Source organism: Cupressus sempervirens, chromosome 5, assembly GCF_028749045.1.
Source record: "Cupressus sempervirens isolate cs-2001-9-10 chromosome 5, ASM2874904v1, whole genome shotgun sequence".
NCBI classification, from domain to species: Eukaryota; Viridiplantae; Streptophyta; class Pinopsida; order Cupressales; family Cupressaceae; genus Cupressus; species Cupressus sempervirens.
In genome coordinates, this window is record NC_143122.1 from 343,113,437 (window position 1) to 343,139,173 (window position 25,737).

The following is a 25,737-nucleotide window of genomic DNA, read 5'->3' on the forward strand; positions in this document are numbered from 1 at the left end:
TTTATTATTCAATTACTTTTTGAGCTATAAAGTTTTCATATTTATTGTATTTTAAATAATTCAACATAATATATTTATTGACAATTTGAGTAGTCGTTTTGTGCTAAGTAGTCGTTTTGTGCTATAGTAGGGAGTGCAACTTTTTCTTTTATTTGTTTGTCCAATCAAAACAATTTATTATTCAATTAATTTTTGCAACTATAAAATTTTCATATATTATATTTGAAAGAACTAATAATTCATAAAAATATATTTACCTTTATTTGTTTATCCAATCAAAACAATTTATTATTCAATTTTTTTTGCAACTATAAAGTTTTCATCTATATTATATTTGAAATAATTCATAAAAATATATTTATTTACAAATTGACTTGTTTTGTAAGGCTTTTAATTATTTATACACAAAATGCAACATATTATTTTCGAGACTTTATACATTTTATTATTGCATAAAACTCATTTTTTTTTTCTATCAGCAAGAACTAGACGCTTTGCATCCTTGTTTCTATATAGTTTTGTGGTGGGAACTAGATCCCTCATTTTCAACATTTTTCAGCAACTAAAAAATCATCAAATTAAGAACATATATCAATTCTTATTCTAAATAATCATTAAAAATAATAACACTAAACTTTGTCCATTTCTACACATTTCATTAATTTACTTCATTTTCAAATTCTAAATAATAATACCAGTTTTATATCATTGAAGTTGAATAGTTACACTTTTGTTAGTCTTCCCCTTTATAAAAGGGTGATGCAAGTTTGTGCTTTTACCCGATAAAGAATGCAAATCACACTCTAAATACATGCATTTGGGCATGGAGAATGCAAATCGCACTCTCCTTGTGCTATTGCATATTTTAAAAACTTGTAATATGATAAAGAATTCAAATCACACTCTCAATCCTCTATTACATATTTTTAAAATATGTACCATATAATATATACTGGGCATGTTTAGCCTTGGAAGGCAAAACAACAAACTTGGGATGCAATTACATGTTTTAAAAAGTCAAAATTGCACTCTCCCATGGGCATTACAAATTTCCTATAACATGTAGTTTGTCATTTCCATGTAAGTTGCACTCATAGATGGTCATAACATGTTTTAAAAGCTTAGCTTTTATTTGCGTAAGTTCATAAAAGTGTCTTTATAGTGCAAATCGTACTCTAGGAAGGCATTTACATGTAAACATGTAAAAGATATGTAAGTTGAGTTTGCACAACTTAAAAGACTAATTAAGCACATGTTTAATTGATTTTTGACTTAATTGGATCTAAAATAGTATTTACACTATATAGTTCAATACATTATGGGCAAATATTATTCAAAAAACAATATTTAACTTGGATGTTTTGAAATAAACATAAAGAAACTCAAAAATAAATCAAACTATATAGGTAATAAAGTCACTTAAGTGAAAAATTAAAAAACAACTCAACATGAAAATATAACATAAAGCGCTCTATAGTCACTTAAGTGATAAACTCATGTTATATTTTTCAAAAAGCGAATGTCAACATTAAAATATAACATAATATTTTAAATATTCAATTGCATCTAGCAAGTCTAGCATTTGGGCACTTAAATGATCATATCTTTTGACTGCCAAGTTCGATTAAGCCCTAAGATATACCGAATCGGAGGGAAAACTAAAAGCAAGGGTTTGAACAAAACCAAATGATCAAAAGAAAAAAAACACAATAAAAAATGCGAGAATGCAAATCAAGCACAGGCTTAATAAAATGAAAAACAAAAAGGACTTAACAAAAGCCTTCAATAAAAGAATTCATTATACCAATTGGGGTCAATTGATTGATTAATTGGTGCCAATTAAATAATGAACTATCTCAGAGAAATGTGAAACTAAGATGATTTTTTTTTACATTGTTACCTATATTTTGTGGTGACAAAATGCAAGACAATATACACTACAACCATAGAAGGATTTGAACAAAAAAGAGTCAAAATTTGTCCTTACAAATATAATGCATCCAAATTTCCAAAAAGGTAAAGAAAATCCTTTCACAAATTTCGTCAAACTAGCACCCAACAATCAAGTTGATGGAAATGTGGGTTCTATCAATGACCCTCCACATCAGCAGGCTATGCTAGTGGTTAACAAGCGTCATGGAGATGCTAACAATAATCTCTTGCAAGAGAACTACAATTGGTTGAATATCCTTTGGTTGTAATGAAGAGTGCATGATTGCAATCTCACCATGTGAATGGCTACCTTGTGGAAACAACAAAATCTACCGGGTTGTGAGATAACACAAGATTAATGAGTGTGATCGCATGAAAGCTTGGGATCTAAGCATCAATATTTGTGAAGATTGGCTTCTATGAGATCCTAGTGGCTCTCCCCATAGCAATGTTTATATCAAAATGACACAATGGAATATTGATGGTGATTTACTCACACCTCTCCTACATCGAAGTGGGAACAAGTGACCATGATGTTGCATGGAGATTTCAATGCACATGACTACCAACGTCCACACATGGTTTGGGATCCTAGAGCTTCAAATACACAAATGGTTTGATGGCAAATTGCTTGAAGGAAAGCAATATTTGGGTGGCGAGGATTTCTGATGTCCCCAATTTCCATAAGCGACTTAGTCAAATTGTATTGTCTTAAATTAGAAGCACTTCAATTTACTGATGGTTTAGCATGTATTTAATGCGAGATCATCATCTCCTTGCATTTCTCCTCCTTTCTTATGCTTTCTTCCCCTTTCTTCTCCTTTCTCCTAGGTGGAATTAGGGTATGACCTAATTGGTCCTCTTTAAAGCTACTATTTTCATGGCATAAATCTCGAGTTAGGATCTAACCAACTAGGTCCCCCTTTCTTTCATCCAATTACTCAAAATCCAATATCCACATTGTAACGACTATATCTTGAGTTCCGCACCTAATTTTTAGAATCTGGGACCTTTTTTGGGACCGCGAAGGAATCCCATGGGTTCTAGTCCCTGATTAGCACAAACGCAGCGCACCCCTGCTTGGGCCCTATTTTGGGTTTGTTTCACGAGTCATGTGTTTAGATTGTTTTATGGTGTTAACTTTTAGGTGGGTCAGCCTGTAGGAGACTCAATAACAAGCCCTTTATAAACCCCTCTATTTGCTCCATTTTGCATCAATCAATACATCCACAATCTACAAGTTATCAAACATTCCCTCACACTCAAGCATTCAAGTTATCAAGCATTCATGTCTTCAAGCATCCTTTAAGAAAATTCTTCCATTGAAGATCAAGGATTCAAGAATTCAAGCCATTAAAGGAGTTTATCTTCAAGATCTCTATTAATCCATTCAAGGTCCTGTGTTGCATCTTTTACATCCATTCCTCTGCATTCTTGATCCAAGTCAATTGCTAAAAGAGAGAGCATTACATTCAATTGAGAGATCCTAATATTGTAAGGTGAATTTGTACATCTACTTTACGTTTTTTGCAATTCAACTACAACAATTCAAGGTTAATTCCTAAACTAGGGTTTGACCAAGGCAAACCCCATCAACAAACACAAACCCTTTTTATTGTAGTTTTCAGATCTTATATTGGCGAACAGATTGCAGATTTGGATACCCTTTCTATCATTCTGGAAATTGAGAAATCAAACTCAAGGTCAAATACAGTTGATCAGGGTCGTACTGCACCCCCGCTCTAGGACATAGTCACTGTTATGAGAAAATCGACCTTGCCAGATTGTCAAACGATTTATGGGTTTTGTAGATTTTGATAGTTTAGGTCTAGATTTGCCACTGCTCGTCAATTTGGAACAACACAAGCAGTGTAAAATCAGATCCAAAAGGTGAGTCTTTTATCCTCTTTGTGATTTCAGCATATCTACTTATTACATTTACATATATTGTCCTAGCTCTCATTATAACTACGGTTTTCAAGAACTTTTGCATTTTTTCCTTTATTCTACTCACTAAGATCTAGCTTACATTAGTGCTCCTTTCTCACTAGGCTAGCACTAACTTTCTAGATCTAATGTTTTAGAATTGGGGGATTAAATGGATCAATTTCTTTGACTCCCTCTTTGTTAGAATTGGGAGATTGAAAGGATCAATTTCCTCGACTCGCTCTTTGAGTTGCACGAAGTGTGGTTATGTGATGAACTTAAGTTTACTTTCCTTGATTCAAATTTCCCCTTAACACAAATTAATTAACTAAGCGGTTCAAAAAATTTAAGTAATATTATAAGGACCTTAAATTAATTATTAAATTAAGGGGCCCACTTGATAAAGTATTGTTGGCATGTGCATATTGTCACTTTCTAGATGCTTGGAGGCCTTTATAAAGTTATAGTTGGGCATTGCCAATCGTCATGGAATGTATCTAACTCTTTCGTATTTTCGGAAGCTGGAGGTTGAAGGTTATCTGTACACATTTTTGGAGGTGGAAAATCCTCCCTATTTTGTGATTGCAATTTTGGTGGTTCACAACCATTGTAGTCTATCATTTGAAATACCATTCCAATATTTCACATTGTGCATCAAGTTTGTGAAAGTCTTCATTTGAAGACAAATTTGTATCTGAGATTGTTGTATTGAAGATCTATTTGAAGTAATCTAAAGTTTATAATTTTAAGTGCTATCATTATATTATCTTTGCATCTCTCACGTATTAGTAGAGTAGAATATCTTGCATTTATCTTCAATATGACTAATCTAGCGCACATCTATAACTTTCTAATATTTGGTCGAGATGGCATCCATAAGACAATTTCACTACATAGAAGTGTGTGCATGTGAAAAGTGAGCAAAGTGATCGTACAAACACCAATCCATAAATTTTCATACAATAGAAGACTTACCAAACACAAAGGAAGAAAGTATGTATGTACGCCAAGTATGAGGTGAGAGTAGACTTCACCCAAAATCACCTTTGGGCTTAGGTAGCCCTTGAGCCGAGATCACCTTCAAGCCAAGATTGAGATCACCTTCAGTCCAGGATCGTCTTCAAGTCAAGATGGCCTTTAGGCTAAGATCGCCTTTGAGTCTAGATCACCTTTGTGCTAAGATTGGCTCTAGGCTGAGATTCCCTTTGGGTTGAGATTGGCTTCGAGACATTGCATACAATTTGATTTTGCACAAATGAATGAGGGTGTCTCCCTAGAATAGAGTTTTACGAACTATTAGAAGTCAAGAAAGTTATTGTATTTACTCAATTAGAGGTTTTAGTAGCTAATAATGAAAATAGTATGGTACAAGAAAAACATGGTGGTAGGTACATAAGATAGCCTTTAACATACAAGAGATCAAGAATATCCTCAATCATTATAGAGAAATACAATTGGCTAACAAATCAATCCATAGCATAATTTGACTTGGTTGAATTGCTTTCCTAATTTGATTCAAGATTGGAAGGATAAAATCATGAATCTCTTCACTCGACTCCTTAAGGTTTGCAATCATTTTGTCAATGCTAATTAATTATATGCACCTCTTTGTTATTTCAAATTAATGAGTGGTGTCTACCTACAACAGAGTTTTACGATCTATTGGAACTCAAGAAAGTTATTGTATTTTCTTAATTAAACGTTTTAGTAGCTAATAATGAAAATAGTATGGTGCAAGAAAAAATGGTGGTAGGTTCATAAGATAGCCTTCAGCAATGCAAGAGATTGAGATTATCCTCAATCATTGGAGAGAAAATACAGTTGGCTAACAAATCAATACAAAGCATGATTTGACTTACTTGAATTGCTTTCCTAATTTGATTCAAGAGTGGAAGGATAAAATCATGAATCTCCTCACTTGCCTCCTTAAGGTTTGCAATCATTTTGTTAATGCTAATTAATTCTACACACCTCTTTGTTATTTCCCATGAATGCAATATCCCCTCTTAGAGAAAACTTAGTAGAAAACTAGTAATATTAAACTAAAATAAAAATAAATAACAAACAATAACTAGTAAATAATGATTAATAATAAAATAATAAGCAATAATGATAAGATTAAAATAATAATACATAAATAGATAATAAATTAATAATAAAATATATATTAGAATATAATTACGAGCAACTAAATGAAATTGTAATATTATAGCATTATCTATTAAGCATATAAATTGACCTCAAAAGCAACCTATCACACTCAAATGAATATTGACAAAGGTAAGGAAGATTAATATTATAGTAGAGACATCAATTATATAAACAAAGACCAAAACTAGAAATCTAAATGATCATCAGAAAAGATACATCAATCATAAACCGAAACCCAAAATATCACACAAGAAAACAAAACTCAGGTGGACTCCTATCGGGGTAAGGGATGAAGCATACAATAGTAATTTAGGAAGTATGACACAAGATGAATAATATTAAGAATGTTGGGGTGCTTGAGTGTGAGCTATAGAATATAAACACAAATAAACATAAGCCATGGTTAGTAAGGGAATCGATGAAACAGAAAACTCATTGCACATGCTTGGTACCAGTCATATGATATGTTTATCATTTCAGACAGTTGTAAGGAGATTGAAGAATATGTGTAAACAAATTTAAAAAAATAGCATAATAATGTGGTTGGTTATCTACAACTATAGTGGTTTGTATGCTTTAAGCATGACAACCAAGATAAGGTGAGTTATTAAGAATTATGGAGAATACCTAGACTTCAAACATAGTCCAAATATAGAAAAGCGTCCATCAAATATAATCGCTACCCAAGAGAAGTTAAAATTAATTAGATTAGTAAAGTAAAACAATGTTGTTCAGTGATTCTCACGGCAGGCAATGATTGATCAAGAGATAACAAACGGCCATCAATTACAAAGGGTTGTGATTTATACATATTGGAATCGATCCCATTCTCAAAGGGCATCAATTTAGAACCTTTTTAAAAAAAAATATTCATTGGTTGCATAGGCAAGAGACAAAAACAGAGACAACTCCTTGTTGCGGGTATCAATCCGCCAAAGCAGCCATAGCAGTGTCTTCAACATAGCATAAGCATGTCAGCATATTAGACACAACAATCAGTGCTATACGACATAAGTGGGACCAATCATATGAAAATAAATATTTCGTGAGAAATAGCAAATTCAATCACTATAAGTGACTATAAAATCAGTCATAGCATATCCCCTGTTGCTAAATATCAAAATGATCTAATTGAAGTTAGTTGTATCAAATAGTAATAATATTGGTAGGAACAATCATCATGTAAGTGATCTAATAAACATATCTACTATCTCTATCAGTATCTTGTAAATTTCACATATAGTATCAAATCTCATAATTCATTATAAGATTAAAGAAGCCAATGGTAGTTGTTCCAAATTCTGGAGCCTTAGGAAGGGGACATTTTAATGAAAGTGCTTTTCAAATAAACGGTTATGTTTCATGGGCTGCATCAAATGTCTTGGGAAATGCTCTCATGACTTATTTGCACAAACAATTGTGTATCATCAGCCCCCACCATTTCTTAAAATGGCCCTCGAACTGTTGTCCCCGAAATGCATCCCCAACCATCTCCCCCCTCCCCCATCATCCCTAAAATGTTGTGGAACATAGGTGTTTTTTCATAGTTGTATTTTAGGTCATGCATTAGTTAGGTTTGATTCTATTGCCAATAGATAAGACATTAACCCAACTTTCCAACAGATTTTGAAGTTCTCTTATGGCCCAAATATGTTCCACGGTCCCCAAAAAGAGCCACTATTAATTGAAGTTGTCAAACTCACCATGACTCATTGAGTCTTGGCGAGTATTTAAATGAGTCAAGGTTGTTGAGTCTAATTAACACTGCCTCGGACTCGTACAAGTCAAGCATATGAATCCCCATGACTATAATGCCCCCATTTTTGGAAAGCCCCTGCTATTAATTGAGTCAATTCATTATAGCGACCCTTGTGAGCTAACAGGGTGTTTTGGGGGTCTCAATTGTAGACTTGCTATTTTTAGTAAGTCAAATTCAACTAGTAGCCATATTTGGCAGTGCAGATGGTGGCACTGGCAGTTGGTCGTCGCTTGCACTGGATGGGGATATATATTACATGGGTTCATATTTATTAATATTTATTAAAGTCTCATTATTATAATAGTTATTTATTATAATAATGTTATAAAATGATGTGTTGGTGAAGCTTCTTAAGCGAAGTTGCATTTGGGAAACTTTGTACCTATGGGAGTTATAAATATGAGCCTATTTGTTGAGAAAGGCATCTAATTCTCTTATATGCTTTTGTTGTCTTGGTGACATTTATGAGGTTCTGATTTTTGTGCCCTTGCTGAAGTATAAGGGTTTGTAGCTGATAGGCATATTGAATCATTGTTGAGGTATAGTAATTTAATTGTATTTGAAATATTGCTTGATACTCCTATGTTTTTCTCTAGCTGGGAGTTATCTATGTAGTTGAGAATTCTGGAATTGTAAATGCTCTTGTATCTGATGTTGGGGGATATTGTTGCTATCACCCCTATAGGCATTAAGACCATGCTTGCATTTGGGCATCCATTCTCTAAGGATTTACCTATGTCTATTCTGGAGAATTAAGTCTGAGATTGACAGGGAATGTCGTTAATTCCTATAGCAACAAACCGGATTTCACTTGCTCACTTGCAGCCAACATTTGAAGGCTATCGTCCATCATTTATGACCTGCGATTCGTTCTTGAGAGATCGTGTTAACTTACAAGCCTGCGTCAAGCAAAATAAAGGCCAGCAATCCTTATTTAGTGGCCTGTGAATACTTACTTGAGGTTTGTGATACACAACAGAGCCTACAAGTAATAATCAAGACCTGCAGTTACAAATTAAAGCCCTACATTTGATTAGGGAGGTTTGTTGGAGCCCACAACTTCAATATCTAAGCCTGCGAGTTAATTCTAGGGGTCAGCAAATGGGTTGTGATCGGTTGTGTGGACATTTTGCAACCGACAATTTTGGGTAAAATCCAATTGCAAAATACGAAAACCACAGACAGCGTGTGAGACACAGTCTCTCCTACCTTAAAGGGAAGGCTCCCCCTTCTCAACATTCCTTGGATCAACTCAAAGTAAGCAAGAAATTGAGAGATTTTGTAAGGAGTATTACCAATATTCTTTCCTCTTAACTTTCAAGAAAGAATCCACTTACTCGTGGAGCAAGTATGGGCAGGGTTAAATCTCTAACTACACTTCTATAAACAAGTTGAAAACGGTGATATTGATAAACCAACAATAACTCAAAGGCTGGCTGAAAATGTATTGATTTGGCTCTAAGTCCAGTTGTAATTCTTTATGAATAAGCTTTACTAATAGGGCATAAAGACTTCCAAAAGTAAAGATATCCTAACTATTTTGTGAATCAAGAAAGAGATATAAGCTAAAGACAAAGCTTCTAGTCTATATATCTATACAATTGCTCCTAGTCAAAGCTCCAGCTCCAATTGCTTCTTAACTCGTTTTATACTCAATTATCAAGAACACAAGATTACATGAATCAAAGATAACATATACAAATCACAGACAAAGCTTCTAATTCACACAAGTAACAATCTCACTCAATCAAAGTTAACTCTCAATTGCTGCTTTGTATTTACTTTTCTATCAAAATAGTACTATACAAACAAAATTTTGCTAACACAATTTCTCCAGAGCTCTTTTGTATATAATAAAAGATGATTTTACAATGAGGGGGGCACTCCTTTATATGGGAAAAGAAGTTGAGAAAAAGATGCAGGAAAAAGTGGGAGCAACTCAACCAACTTTGACCCGGTCTAACTAACAAGAGAAATTATTGGATTACATGTGATTACACATGTAAGTCGTATTACATATAATTACACATTTTCATGTAATAAATCCTCTTCAATTACACACATGAAAGAAGAAGAAGAAAGACAAGAGGAAATGAAACAATCCTAAGTATTGTTTTGAAGGGCCTTGTCCTTGGCAATGCAATCCTGGATGATCACATATCAGGAGTTCTTGGTCTTTATATCACTACATTCACCTTGATAACCATGGTGTTGTGTCTTTTGATAGCCTCTGACTCTCTTTAATGAATTGTCCATTGCTATTTGAAAACTTGATGTGATCAAATTTTTCTTGTTCGAGTGGTCGTGAATTCTCCTTTGTAGATTGACACATACTAGAATCTCTGACACTTTGAAAACCTTCTCGATGGTGTTTGGATGTAAACTCGGAACAACTTTCCAACAAGCATCTGCAAATTTATTTATTTTAGAAACAAAGTGCTTGGTGCATTTCCACACAAACTCAGGTTCTTGGACAACCATTGGGAAAATAAAGATCAAATAAATTACCGCTTCTTTGATTTGAAACATGCCTTCTTTACAGGATGTCTTCATTTTTTATAGAAATTCTAGCATATCTTGACTTGCTGCAACATGAAAGGTTCAATGTCATTAAATCCATCATTGGAAGATATGGATTTCGACTCCATGAGAATATTGGCAAAATGGATCTCTGAGGAACAATATATTCAGAATATTGATTAGATTCTCATGGAACATTATGCAATGAATTGGATGTGATATGGAAAGTACATGTGAAGGGCTAAAATAGGACTTAGGAAGATGGATGGCATGTAAATGTATATGGGAAAAGGTTGAGATTACATGTAATCGCGGATGGAGGGTGAGATTACATGTAATTGCATGTAGAACTGTAATTACATATGAAAGGAATTGGTGCAATGTGCCTTGTGATGATGAGAAAATGAGGCATAGTGAGCTCTTATAGATAAATCTGAGGAAAGGTGAATTTCAAGTACATGGAAATGTGTGCACATGACATTTTCAGACTCTTTAAAAGTAACTTTCACTCAAAAATGGGTTCTCAAGATGCAATCACATATAAAGGAATTTTCATGTAATCATGACATGCGATTGGGTGCAAAGAGTGAGATGCGTGAAAGTGGGAATGGAGAATGAGATTACATGTATGTATGGATGATGGATGGAAATACATGTAATCACATGTGAAAAATGAAATGCAATGTGCTATGAAATGGAAAGATGGAAATGGAAAGAATTGATGCTCTTGCATGAAATGGAAGGTAAAATGAAGTGAAACATGATCAGAAACATGATCAAGTTCTTGGGAAAGAACTTGCAACTTCTTCAAAATGAAGAAAAACCGAAATACAAACAAGCAAAACACAAAAACAAACTCCAAAGAAAAATATACCTTCGGCAAAAGACTCAAACATGTCAACAAACAAGCCACTTCAACATGCAAATTCAAATTTGGAATTTGGGAAAAAACCAAAAACATGAAAATGAACCATTTCATCATTTTTAAAGGAAAAATACACTTTCCATGAGATAAAAATCAATAGTGTAAAGCATCAAGCTAAAATATGTACAAAATCAGCAAGATAAGCACAAATTAATTAGTAACAAGGAAAATGTCCACTTACATGATGATTGTGTGCCAAAAATGAAGGAGAAAGGAGTTCCAATGTTGAAAAATTCCCAAACAAACTTGGATCTTCTCAAACGTTGCAAGGAGTAATTCGAATGAGTACTCAAAGAGGCGTTTTGCATGCACAATGCCAAAAATGTGCCCTAAAATCCCTCAAGCTTCCAATGTTTTTTGAAAAATGCAAGTTAATGAGACATTTTTGGGTAAAAACGTGGATTACCAAGTGCATTGCATAACTCTTTTTTCACTCTAGAATGCAAAAATGTGATCCTTAATGTCTTGGATACATCATAAAATGCCAAAATGACTTTGATTGGGCCCAAACGAGTTTGCAAAACCTTCAAATTTGGACTTTTTCATCAAAACGTGAACCAAAAATGAATTAAAACAAATTGTTTTTGACATGTATAAAGATGCCAAATGCATGGAAAATCATTCAAAAGCAAAAACGCCTCTTGAGGGAAAGATTTCAAGTCATTCCATGGAGAAATCTAGGAGAAATCACTAAAAATGGGTTCTTGGAGGCCAATGCCATGAAATTCTTCAAAAAGGGGTTTTAAAAGGACAAATGCATGTGTTTGAATGCAAAACACACCTTTTGAAGGTGTTTGCACATATTAAAACATGCAACAAAGGCCAAAATGCACTTTTTAGAGGTGTTTGCATATTTTAAACATGTAATAGCCTTTCCTTAGACAAAATGCACTTTTTAAGTGCGAATGCATGTTTTAAAAATATGCATTTTTCTTGAAAAGGGGTTTGAGAAGTGCATTTGCATCTCTTTGATGCAAAACACACCTTTTTGGTGTATATACATGTTTTAGTTACTTGCACATGCAACCCAAGACAAAAATGCACCTTTTTGGTGCATATGCATATAATATATGTAACTCAACTTTTTGATGTCATTGCACATCTAAGTTGAGTTTACATGTATTTGCATCAAAACCGCTCCTTTGGATGCTATTGCATATACGTATTTTCATTTACATGTTGCAAACAACTTAAATAATCAAATTAAGCACATGTCAATTTAATTTTGATGAAATATTACTTAAGTGGGACATAAATTATATTTAAATTATCATATTAACAATATAATATGTAAAGATCATTGAATAAGTAATATTTACTAAAGCATTTGATTTAAATATCAAAAATTAAATTGAATAATATAGTTAATATAGTCACTTAAGTAAAAAATCAAAAGATAAACTCAACTTAAAAATATAACATAAAGTGCACTAAAGTTAATTTAAATGAAAAAAATTGATGAAATATTACTTAAATGGGACATAAATTATATTTACATTATCATATTAACAATATATTATGTAAACATCATTTAATAAGTAATATTTACTAGAGCATTTGATTTAAATATCAAAAATTAAATTGAATTATATAGTTAATATAGTCACTTAAGTAAAAAATCAAAAGACAAACTCAACTTTAAAATATAACATAAAGTGCACTATAGTTACTTTAAATGGAAAAAATTGATGGAATCTTACTTAAGTGGGACATAAATTATATATACATTATCATATTAGCAATATAATATGTAAACATCATTTAATAAGTAATATTTACTAGAGCATTTGATTTAAATATCAAAAATTAAATTGAATTATATAGTTAATATAATCACTTAGGTAAAAAATTAAAAAAAAACTCAACTTAAAAATATAACATAAAGTGCACTATAGTTACTTTAAGTGAAAATTTAAATGATAAAAGTAACTTAAAAACATAACGTAAAGTGAATTTAAATTATATTTTTCAAAAAAGTGGATGTCAAATTAAAAATATAACATGATATTTCCAATTCGTGCAGTTGCATCAAAAAGGTCCACTTTGGGGCACTAAATTGGTCATATATTTTGATTGCCAACTCGGATTAAGCCCTAAGATAGATCAAATTGAAAGGGGAAACCGAAAACAATGACTTGAGCAAAATCAAAGGACTGAAAACCAAGAAACACACTCGAAAATGAAAGAAAGGATAATGAAGGCCTCAAAAATCAAGCATGGGCTCGACAGACAAAAAAAGAAAAAGACTTGACAAAAGCCTTCAGTAAAAGAATTTGTTACATGAATTGGAGTTGATTGATCGATCAACATTAAACAATTGAATAACAAACTCATCTTAGAGAAATGCGAAGCTAACATGTTACTTGTATACAATTTGAATTCAAAAATAAACTCTTACTAGCATTGCTTAATTTGCCATCAAATTAAAATTGCAGAAATAGGAATTGTACTTTCCTTTTGGAAAATGTTTGGTATTACTTTTCATATATGTTCGTTCAAAAAACATATGTATTGAAACAAAACCCGATTTGCCAAAAAAAGACAAGAATTGATACATATGAACTATAAAAGCATGAATGCCAAGTGTTTATTTCTTCCTTGTAGCCCTAAAAGGCATCTCATTTCATTGTATTGAGAAGAAGAGAGAGCTGTGAGATAGGAAGAAAAATAAGAGTCCGTAGGTTTCCAACCAGCAGGGAGGAAGAGCTAAAATCCTTCCATAAATCACATTGGGGCAGCACTATAATTGCATTTAGACTCATTATGATATCAACAGTGGCACGCCTATCACTTTTCCTTAAATCAAATTTGTAGCCTTCAATTAGGTATTAGGTTTTACTTGTGATGTTATTAAATTCAACTGCACTCCTTAATGAATTGTAAAATTGTGTTGTCCTAGTTTTGGACAAATATTCCTCCAGATTGTTTGTTTTTGCATCATGTGGAGCAAACAGTGAAAAGGATGAAGGTTTGAGGTTCCTAAACAAAAGAGTTATCCAGCATAAAATGGAAGACATGAATCCGAAACAAATTTCTCAAATTGCAAATAACGGTATAAACTCTGCAGCTTTGACAATTGACAGTCCAGCATCACGTGTGAAGGAGAAACATAAATAGTAGATATTTACGTTTAATACATACCTCAAAGATTGTTTTGATATCTTGCATATTTGTAGAGTCTCCGAGTTAAGGTTTGATAGGCCTCAAAGAGCTTTTCCTTATAGCTTCAAGAATAGTTTAACTGTACACACTTCTATTTTGTGGTCTTGAAAGTCCTGACAAATTAAAATGCTAACAAGCTTAAATGCACCTTCCAAATAAGAGATTGTGTGCCATTGCCTTTCATCATGGATATCTTGGCTGACAACAGTTTGCAGGGATCTAGAATATCACATACCATAGCATCAACTCAAGAGTAATTTGCATCCAAAATGGAGGCTCAAGCCACTAATCCTGTGGTTGGAAAATGGATTCTCCATGCCCTTTCTTTGTCCAGAACAATGATGAGTTGGAGGAGAGCTCAGAGGAGGACGAGGTGCAAACAGGAGTTGATGGTGAGCAGTTAGAGCTCTTCTGTGTTCCTCTGATCAATGTTCTTTGGTCTTTCTTCCAAACCTTTTGCAGATGTGACTATCCTTCTGTTAATCTTTCACCCTCTATAGAAATAATCTCAGTGTCATTCTCAAGAATTGAAACACAGAGACATTTTACTTTGTTAACCTCCTTTTGCTTTGTAAGATGGCATTTAGGACTGTTAAAAGGGACTTTGTTCAACTTGGTGTTATGATTGTCACAAAAGATGGTTCCATTTCTGCTCTTAGGCAGTTTTGAGATATTCATTTTTTTATAGTTTTCTTAGACTGTCTTTTAGCCTAATTATTTAATTGTTTTTCTTTTACAGGTGAAGGCTCCTACAAAACTGCAAATAATTATTAAAAAAGCAAAAATAATGGATGTCCACATAACTGTCTGTCCATGGTGCTTTGTATACACATGTCAGCAACCATATAGATTTATTGCAATCGAAAAACAGGACTTCCAATAGCCATCATCTAGCTAAGACGTCTGATAAAGCCTATGTAATAGATGTGTTGACTTCCCTATTTTTCCCTAAAGATTTGTTTCTAGTTTTAAAAAATACTGTTAGTATATGGTAGACTATTATGGGTACCCTCCCCCAGCTATTTCAAATGGAAAAGGGAAAAAAGAAAGATTTAAAATTATGTACATCATTGATAGAAGCAGAATTTCACTAACTGTAAACAGTTCTCACATATGCAATATATTTGTCACAAAATATGTAGGTTATGAAATCGACAAGTAGATGTGTACCCAATCACGCTGTCCACGAGCTCTCTCCATCCCATACTCCATCCCTATATAAACCCCACCTAAAGCTCCTGCAAAACAAATAATTGAGAAAAGCAATCCTCCATCTTTAGAATCAACCAAGGTTAAGCATTCATATGTTTTCATCTACTCTCAAGTTTTAAACCAAGAAATTCTGCAGATAGAGATTTCTATCCTCAAATTTACTTATCATTAAAAAAATCAAAATCCTTTCCAAATCCATACCCCACTGCAATCCTTCCTTCGCCATTTTTTTAGCCTACATATCATACAGTAGAATAATGTGTTAAAGATATCAATTGCACAACTCAATCTCCATGTCAGTGCTGCGAAGATCCAAAATAGTTAAAGCAATAGACTTCAAGACCAGATGCATAGAGTTGTTATTTATCTTGTCAACAGATATATAGGAAACAAAACCTGAAGTTCTAAGTTTCTAACATTGAAATAAACATGCACAAAAAAAGCAACAAACATCAATGCAACAATATTGGAAGTTGATAGACAGCAAGACATGTTATGTACTACAGATTTGCCGCCATCAAATTGAATTGTTCATTGTGTGCATTCATTGACAATGGTTTAGCCATTGCCATTAAAATTTTAAAAAAATTAAAAGGTTTACCTATACTCTAACAAAAAATTAACTTAGCAGATCACACCTCCTTATAGAAAAAGTAATCCATAGCATTATGACTGGAAAGCAGCATGTCACTCATTCAATCAGTTGATCTATCTTGCCTGAAACATAAGTTTAATCTCTCACTTCTACTCATTATCTAAAGGGCTGTGATATATCGTAGATTATTATTCTTTATTGTATATTGTTTCTATATAGATGGATATTGTTAAAGATCGGGATGCATGCACATATGTGATGAACCTTGACTAAAATCCATATTACAAGGGATAATTCCCAAGTTATAGAGAGGAATCAATACAATCTAGTAAATGGAATGGGACACAACATGAGTCAGAGATAATATTAACATTCAGCATTAAATCATTTAGCTATTAACAATGTAATCAATAAACATTTTCAGATTTAATATTTGAAAATGATTATTAAATGTTTCCATCATGTATTAATTTGTTTAAGTTACAAAAGGCAAAATATTTAATTATCTAATATTGGCAGTATAATAAAGACGTAAGCCAACAAAAGGAATGTGATTAGCATGGTCTGTTTAGTAAATACTAAAATCATATGGAAGGGGTCGATCTTTAGAGAGGAGACATGCATTTTAAGATCCCCTAAGGACATGACCCTTCAAGGGAGAAGCTATGTGAGGAGACTGGCATTGACCAAAGGAGGGGAAATCAATAAAAATAAACATATATCTTCATTAGCAGCATTCGATTTCACAGTCAGAAAAAGGAAATACCATTCTGCAGTCCATTAACATACAACAGGGAAAAGGAGGAACTAACAATTAACAGATTGATAGCAGGGATTAAGATGGCCAGGAATAGATTGATCGAACCAGAGATACAGAGAAAATTTCTCCTAAGAAGAGATTTCTTTATTTTAAAGACAAAGAACTGATGGAAATTAGTCCCCTCCATGCTTACAGATTAAACGCATGTTACATCAGATCAAGAAAAACATAGTTCTTGGCAACTAAGTGATGGTAGTGAAATAATTGTTTACATTGCTGTAAATTAAGAATAAGATTAAAGCCATTCTTGGTGAAAGAGGATCAAAAGATTAATCTCCCTGAGGATTAAATGGGAATTAGCAGTGGACACACACACACGTGCATGCTTAATCATCAAGGAACAAGACAATACTTAACATTGGAAGTGGGGACATTACAACATAACTGTTAGGAATAATAATGCACCACACATAACTGAGAGAGTGGGCAGGGGACGGGGGGCACTGTTGTGACCACATCAAAACATTAAACCATCATCACATATCAGATCTGAAAACTTAAATGCAATGCAAAGCAAATAACACCATAACACATAATACCAGAATTTTTTGTGTGGAAACCCCACAGTGGAGGTGAAACCCACTAGATGATGTACCAGCACACATAAAACCTTGTCAAAAGTACAATGGAGAATGTACATACATTCAGGCACTCGCCTAAAGCTCACTTATTTGTAACAAGGGCAACAACCCTAATTGAACAACAATCCAAATACGACAAGGGCAACAACCCAATAAGTCGATCACTGAATGACAATTCACTGTGGACAACAATCCACTAAGATGAACCAATTGAAAACATCAACCATGCCAAAACAGTTCCTTTGAAGGACAATATTACATTCCACTCATGCCTCTTCTCAATAACTCTAATCCCTCTCTGATCTAAATTCACATAATTATCTTTGCATCATATCATTCTCTCCATTAGTACATAACATCTGCGCATCCAAATTCACAAATTAATTCACTCTCTTATAGAAGCCTCAAAAACTTATTAGGTCAGCTCAATATGAGACCTAATAACAAACTAAATTACTCAATCAATGCAATTTCATAAGTGTCGACTAGAATACATATAGATTACATTACAATATCAAATAACACGCTATCATCCAATAGATAATAATAATAAGCCAAACAACACATATACAGACTGAGTCAACCAAGAAATAAATTCTCTTTCATTGTTTAAAGAACAAATTGACTTATGAGTCACCAATCCCCAAGAAAATCTGCAGATAGACATGAACTGATGTCTTCATGAAGTATCTTGAGTTGTAGACCGAAACTATGGTCTACCGAAACTCACAAAACAAAATACCAAACCACTGTCCAAAACAGTTTTCAGTCAATACTGTCAGCAACCAATCTTCTGCAAATCTGTCATAGCTTCTCCGAATCAACTCACAAACACATGCGAAGGCAAACACAGCATGTAGACTCATCAAATGTTTGCAAGCTTAGGTTCACCAAACTGTGTCTTCACTGAGACTCTCTATGCACTGATCATCAATAGGAAAACTGTGTAATAGATAGATGTGTTGCCATCAATGACAAAACATTAATGTCAAACATAACCAGTCACAATTTTAAATAGGAATCTCAACAATCCAATATCACAAGAATAACATCAAAACACAACCACCACCTGAGCTAGGTTAGTATCTTTACACAAACTTCAGAAAATTTCTAGTAAAAATTGTTTAAAATGATGGGAGATAATCACCAAACACGATCAAGAAATAGTTGTCCCAAAGTTCACTAATTTGAACTCCTCCAATCAATTTGTCTTCTCCTTCTATACCAACAAATTAGACAATTGCAATGAAATGTTGAATTTTCTATGTTTTGAATGCAAGATTCATATTCCCCAAGAGCTATCTTAATTCTCAACAATGGATTCACTTGTCCAATGACTAACCCCTTAACTAAGGCTTTACTAAAGATTGATGGCCCATGAGATACTTCAACTAAATATTTTGTAACAAATTCTCCAAAAAAATCTTGATTGTGTCTTAACCCAATAGAAAACTCAGCCAAGTCTTTATCATGTCAATGGGCCAAAAGAAAAGAAGGGCTTATCAATACTAATGGCCAATGAAAAACCTTAAGCGAGCCTTATGTTGGCTAAAAAAATTGTAAGTCACTATGACCACAACGTACACAATTGTGACTTTAGGCAACATCTCGTGAGATTTCTTTCTACTCAGCAATAGGGGAGGCTCCCTTCTTATCGTAGGTGGCTTCAACAAGACCTTAACTCAAATTACTAAAAGGGTGGTTCTCTTAATCAATTTCTATGTTTTTAGGAATGATTTGCATACCCCTGATGATTCATTTGAGGAAACTATGAGTTGTTGTGGGTCTGATATTCCTTGTCAGATGTTAGGTGATGACTCTGAGGGGTTTTTGGATGGGTCCCAAGATTGATGTTTACAGGGACTCCTTATTGAAGGGGAAGCTGAGACTTGTGAGGAGTTCAATACTGCGAGGGCTTCCACTTCTTTGGATGAGGAGTTGGAAGAGTTACCGAGTAGCTGTACCTTGATTACTAATGTGTGCGAGGACGAGAGCACACATGATGTTAGCAATCATGGGACGAGTAGTTTAGATTCAGTCTCCTATCACAGTGTAGTTAGTGAGGCAGAGAACTTGCATAAAAGTCAAGGGTTACAGAGGCATCATGTGAATAGTCAGCTAAAGGTGAGTGACACTGACATCTCTTCAACTCTTGAGCATTACTGTGTTTTTTGTTAGATGTTATCCGCATCTAATTGGGGTGCTCTTCCGTCAGATGAGCATGGTGATAGTAGTATATCTCTAGCAGAGATTCATGACCTTCGAAGCTATCAAGATCTTGAAGCATAATTATTCACAATTAGTTGCAAACAAGGATTACCATTTGGAGCGGGGTAGCACCTGTTATGAGACATTGTTAGGGAAAGAGGAGTGGTTGAGCTCACCCATGAGCTCGAGATGACTGTAGACTCTCTTCAGTTTACTCAATTGGCTCTCTAGGAATCGCAGTCACAATTGGATAAGGTGATCGTGGACTTGGAACATATTTGGTCCACACTAGCCACTGATCCAGTTTAGCTTCACATAGTAATGGTTGGTGGTGAGTTTACTTCCAAAGGTAGCGAGGAATGATGTGGTGATGAGGCAATTACATCCATCTGAGATATGAGTGCAATAGTCACAGAGGAGACGAGGGTGTCGGTGGAAGATTGTGAAGTGATTCCTATTGTGCTAAGTTCTTCATTGGTTAGCATGGCAATGGTGGATTCTGTAGAGGGTTGTGCGGCAGTTCCAAACACTACTCCCTCTCCTTCACAAGATATCACTTAACGTGGAGATGCACTCTCATAAAGATTTGTTTCCTTCTGCAAGAGAAAATCTCTTGTTTCATCTCATACAATTGATAGCATTGGATAGTAGGCAGTGCCACCATTTCAAAGGAATCAGTTGTGGCTCACAAGGGAGCAGGTTGACGCTTCATCATATAATTTCTACTGCACTGAGTCGTTCATAGAGTATTTACTTGAATGTTTGGATTTATGGAAGGATTCGTACAGAGTGTCTAAGAGTACTCTTATTTGAGACTCTCGTGGAATACAGGGATTGGTGGGAAAGATTGTAGAGACCTTGGCTACAATGCTTCCCCACAAGGATTTTGTGGTTGGTTTTGTTGAGAGAGTTTTCTAGGATCCTAGCCACCCAGTAGTTTGGAGCCAGAGATTGGAGTCATCTCGGATTTCTGATTTGGTAGTGATGAGCCACTAACAAAGATTGGGGCATTTTACTGGTATTACAAAAAGAGAAGTGCTCATTATATTTTCTTTTCACCCACAAGTAGAGGATTTGGTTTCACATTGATGTAGGTTCACTCCAATTTCATATCATCCATTCTAGGATGGGTTAGCACCATTTTTGCAGATGGGATTAGCATCTGCGAGTTAGATCACTTGCAATATCCATATACTCAGGATAGTTTGGCAGAGGTTCGAGTTGGTGGTAGTGTTTCAAATACCTATGGTTGTTACCATCTCCATAGTGCAATTAGGTGTGAGTTTCAGTTTGATGGGGACTCAAGTGTTGATATAGTTGGTGTTTTAGTCAATTGAGCTCCGATGAGTTATTTTCTCCACCAGCCCCTGCAGTTGGTTTTCCGATGATTCTATTATTGATGTCAAATATTTGGGTGTTGGTGCTACAAGCATCAATTGTGCACAACAAGGATATCACACAGTTTCACCCATGGGATCTAGGAAGACTGTGATGTTTGTTTTGCTCAAGGATTGCTTGGGGACAAGCAATCTTAGGGAGTGAGGACTGTAGTGTCCCCATCTTTAGCAGGTTCCTACAATTGGCTTGGTTAGTTCATCATCGCGGCCCTTGCGAACTAACAATGGGATTTGAGGGTCTTAGTTGTGGAGTTATTTGGCTTTCTAGTGGCCTATAGTGAGTTCTTGCTCTGTTTTGAGGGATTTACTATTTTTAGTAAGTCAACAATTGGTTCTGATGATCTCAGTTTACTTAAAGGAGTTGAGTGATGCTCTTAGCTTTTATTTTTGGCTTATGGTCTGGGCTCCAAGAATGTTGGACGAAACATCTATTTTTAGTAAGTCACCCCGTCAGGTTCATTCATCGTTTTTCTTCATCAAGATTACTCCTGTGTTGTCAAATTTTGGATCTAATGCTTCTTCAGCCATTTTTTTGCAAGATGGGTGGATTATTATTATTATTATTCAACTAAATAGGCTAAGGTTGCTATTTTTGTTGGTATTGTATGTTGGTCGCCTTAGTGTCATAGGTCGTTGGAACAAGGTTGAAAAGTTCTAAATCTTAGGCACATAAAACAATAACCTCACATGTCAAAATATAATGATATGGTTGAAAAGGTTGTTTTTGTGAACCACAAGGAAATCAATAAATTATATTATGTGCCCAAGTATAAAGCAAAAAGGCTTTTAAGTGAAAGGTGTGTAGTTGAAACTAAGTTGCACAGTGGAGATTATAAATACGACTCCCATTATGAGAATTGGTCATCCAATTGTCTATTGCTTTTGTTCCGGTCTTTGTGAGGGTTTTTTGAGTTTGGTGATTTCAATTCCCTTGCTTATTTCGGTCTTTGTGGATTAAATTCTGAGAATCATGAAGTCTAAAATTACTGAATGTCTTTCCTTTCTATTATTCTTGTTGCTTGGATGACCAATTGGTGTTGGGATATTGAGGCAATTCTTGAGAGCAATTGGGAGGTTATTTGTACTCTGATCTTCAGCACCTTATCTATTGGTTGGGCATAATATATATTCTGCTATCTCAATGTCAATCACCGATACTAGTGTTGTAAGTGGGGAGTGGAGTTCCAACTGAATTGACAGGAATTTCTTGTTAGCAGGCCATATTACAGAATTTTAGTGTTTCTTTGGGGTTCGAGTTAAATGCATACAGGTTGTCACCACTGTATAAGGCAGCGGTTTGCCTTCCACAGAGCTGCAATCACCATGGGAAAGCCTGCATTCAGAATTTAGGGGCTTATGATTTGTTTTTAGGAGTCCACATGCATGTTTGGGAGTTGTGGGCATGTCAGCCTTCAAGTCTAGATTATGTATTCCATCTACAAGTTCTTCATTCTCATTTTAAAACAATGTGTTGGCATTTATTTTGGAATTCTGAAATGCAAACTAATTATGGTTGTTGATATCTCTTGTGCAAAGCAATTAAGAAGAGGAGAAGTCATTCATTGTTGTTAATTCTGGTATTTAAATATCAGTCAAGTGGTGCTTACGAATTGTAGCTAAATTGTCCAAAAAACCAGTGCAAATGGTTATTCAGATGGCATAGGAATTCAGCTAATGTTAGTTAAATTTGTTGCTGGAATTCTTTGAATTCTGATATGATACCTAGTTAGATGTTTTGATATTGTAAGTTCCAAACCTCGAAAATTAAGAAACGCGAGACAATTCAAGTGAGAACAGTATCATCACTTAGCTTTAGTTGGAAGAGCCAGTTGGGCTCATTACATTGTGTGTTCAAAAGAAGAACAATACATGATGAAGTCCATGGTGTAATCTAGACAGACTAACGCAGGCTGTCGGTGAGAATATAAGGGGTAGTCCTCGGTGTAATCTGGACAGACTAACATGGGAACATGAGCTATTGCTTCTTTGATTTTCATGAAAGCAATGTTTCCTTTTGCACACCAAAGGAAACCGTATAACCTTTCATCATATTTGAGATATGATGCATCTTCTCAACAAATTTTGGGACAAACCTTCACAAGAAATTCACCTTTCCAAAGAAAGAGTGAATGGAAGTTTTACGAGTTGGCAGTGAAAGACTTTGAATAGAATTGACCCTCTTAGGATCAATCTATATTCCCTCTTTAGACACAATGTGTCTAAGCAACTTTCCTTTTGTAACCCCAAATATTGACTTCTTAGGATTAAGAGAAATTATGTGTTGACAACACCTCTCCAACACTTGACGCAAATGATATACAAGATCTTGCCTTTGTTTGGAGAAAACAATGAGATTGTCAAGGTAAACCACAACAATTCATCCTTGATATCTCAAAAATCCATGTCCATTGCTCGTTGGAAAGTGGTGCCTGCATTAACCAATCCAAAGGGCAATCCATTGTAAGAAAAGGCACCCCATGGAGTGGTAAATGCAGTATTAATAGATCATCTTCTTGGACCTCCATTTGATTGCAGCCAAAGAAGCCATTGAGCATAGATAACATCTGAGATCAGTCACAGTCTGTAAAACATGATTAATGATTGGCAAAGAGTAATTATCTTTCAATGATGCTTGGTTTAGATTTTGAAAATCCACACAAATGCAGATTTCACCATTCTTTTTCTGCACTGCAACGATGCTAGCTACGTAGGTAGAATGATGAATTGGAAAGATTATTTTAGCTTCTAACATCTTCTGAATTTTAGATAGAATGGTGCCTGAGATATTTGGATTGTATTGCCACTTCTTTTGCCTAAAAGGAGTTGAGTGAACTCGAAGGGAATATCATGTTGCAAAACATTGGGACAGAAAGCCTTTAGGTCATCATATTAATACACCAGGACATCCATGTTGCAAAAAGCGGCAGACTTGAGGGGAATATCATGTTGCAAAACATTGAGACCGAAAGCCTTTAGGTCATCATATGAATACACCAGGACATCCTTGTATTCATGCAAGAAATCAATGAACTGATCTTCTTTTGGTTACTATATTTGTCAATATTCACAAATCTTGGGTCAAGATCTGATCCCAAGTTAACCTTCTCAAATTCAATAGAACAAATTGATCCAGCTTCTTGTTGATTTTTGACATAATGGTCATGTTTGTCAAACAACCACTCTAAAGAAACCAAACCATGACAAATCTTATTTCATTTGAGCTATGATATCTCCCCGTCTTAGTATCCTTTTCTAAGATGACCTCTCTAGGAGGCAAACTGCTACCTTCAAAGTACAACTCATCGAATTTTTCTCTTATTTATAAGAAATTGATAAGCTGATGATCATCATTGAAAATTTGCTTGGACATTATACCAGTTGGATAGTATATTTGTCTTGCATAAAGCTATCATGCTCAGGACCAGAGGCCATTGACTCAGCTCTCCTATCTACTACTTGTATATTTGCTTCTCCTGAATTTGGTCCACTAGGATAGGGACCAAGTCCTCTTGAACAATATCACACAAGGAGTACAAAATCAAACAGATTATACGAGGCAGCTATGATAGTTGGAGGGAGCACACTTCCAATTTGTGTTATATCTCATCAAAAATAGTCTTGATCTCTTTGGGCAAGTCCAAGTTTGTTAATATCAAGAAACTTAGCCATCACCATACCTTCTTCCAACTTATGTATTGGTACTATCCCTCCTACCCTCGTTGTGCTCCCATAAAAATCATATCTACTTATCGCCTCATCCAAGATGGCACTATTTACAAACATCAGCTTTATACACCTCTATGCAATCCAGAACATCATATCATACTCCGGTAGAACATCATATAAATTGGATAGGAAAACCAATATCACCTACAAATGATATGAACTCCTTGGAGCTGCAGGCATTAATACACCTTCTCCCACAATGCATCCGATAGCCTATTCAATCTCATGTAGCATCTCTTCAAGACCACTTGGATTGGTGTCTCTGGCATGCAGTTGAAATGAGAAACTCCCATGTCAAGGTAGGAATCCAGATTCATAGATTCAACCACCTGTCAGCCGATTGGATGGTCCTGGCGGTGTTGCTGTAGCCAACGGAATGATTGTTGTTGGTGTTTTGTATTTTGTAGCCGACGGGTAAATAGTTTGTAGCGGATATAATGTTTGTGGCCGACGGACTCCTCCGGGAAGGTTCGGCGGATAGTATTTATATCCCGTCTAGGATCATTGTAAAGAATCAATCATCTTCTATCATCTACTATTACTAATATTGTGAAGCATAATGAATGTTCTGGCATATGCGAATATAATTCTGTTGTTCGTGTTCGTGTTCCATTGTCTGTATGTGTTGATTTCTTTACCAGTACGGTAAAGATTTGGCACCGTAGCCTTATGAAACTAGAAGGTGGGAGAAATGAAGATTAATGCCAAATCAACTTAACAAGGATCGGAATAAGGGCAAGAGAAAAGATGGAATCCGCATTGCGCAAGAGAATTTAATTGTGGCACAGCAAGCTGAACGCCGAAGGAGATTCCAGAAGATAGC

General features: G+C 34.8%; 1 protein-coding gene across 2 annotated transcripts in view; it reads right to left on the reverse strand.

Moving 5' to 3' along the window:
• LOC149556100 (outer envelope pore protein 16, chloroplastic-like) overlaps window positions 1-25,737 on the reverse strand; it is a 143,907-nt gene that overhangs the window by 33,930 nt on the left and 84,240 nt on the right. For both annotated transcript variants that reach the window (XM_089830240.1, XM_089830241.1), the window contains exons 5-6: window positions 15,789-15,822; window positions 15,546-15,613 (exon numbers count right to left, since the gene is read on the reverse strand). In XM_089830240.1, coding sequence (XP_089686366.1) covers window positions 15,546-15,613; window positions 15,789-15,822 — 102 coding nt within the window. The remainder of the gene's footprint in view (window positions 1-15,545; window positions 15,614-15,788; window positions 15,823-25,737) is intronic.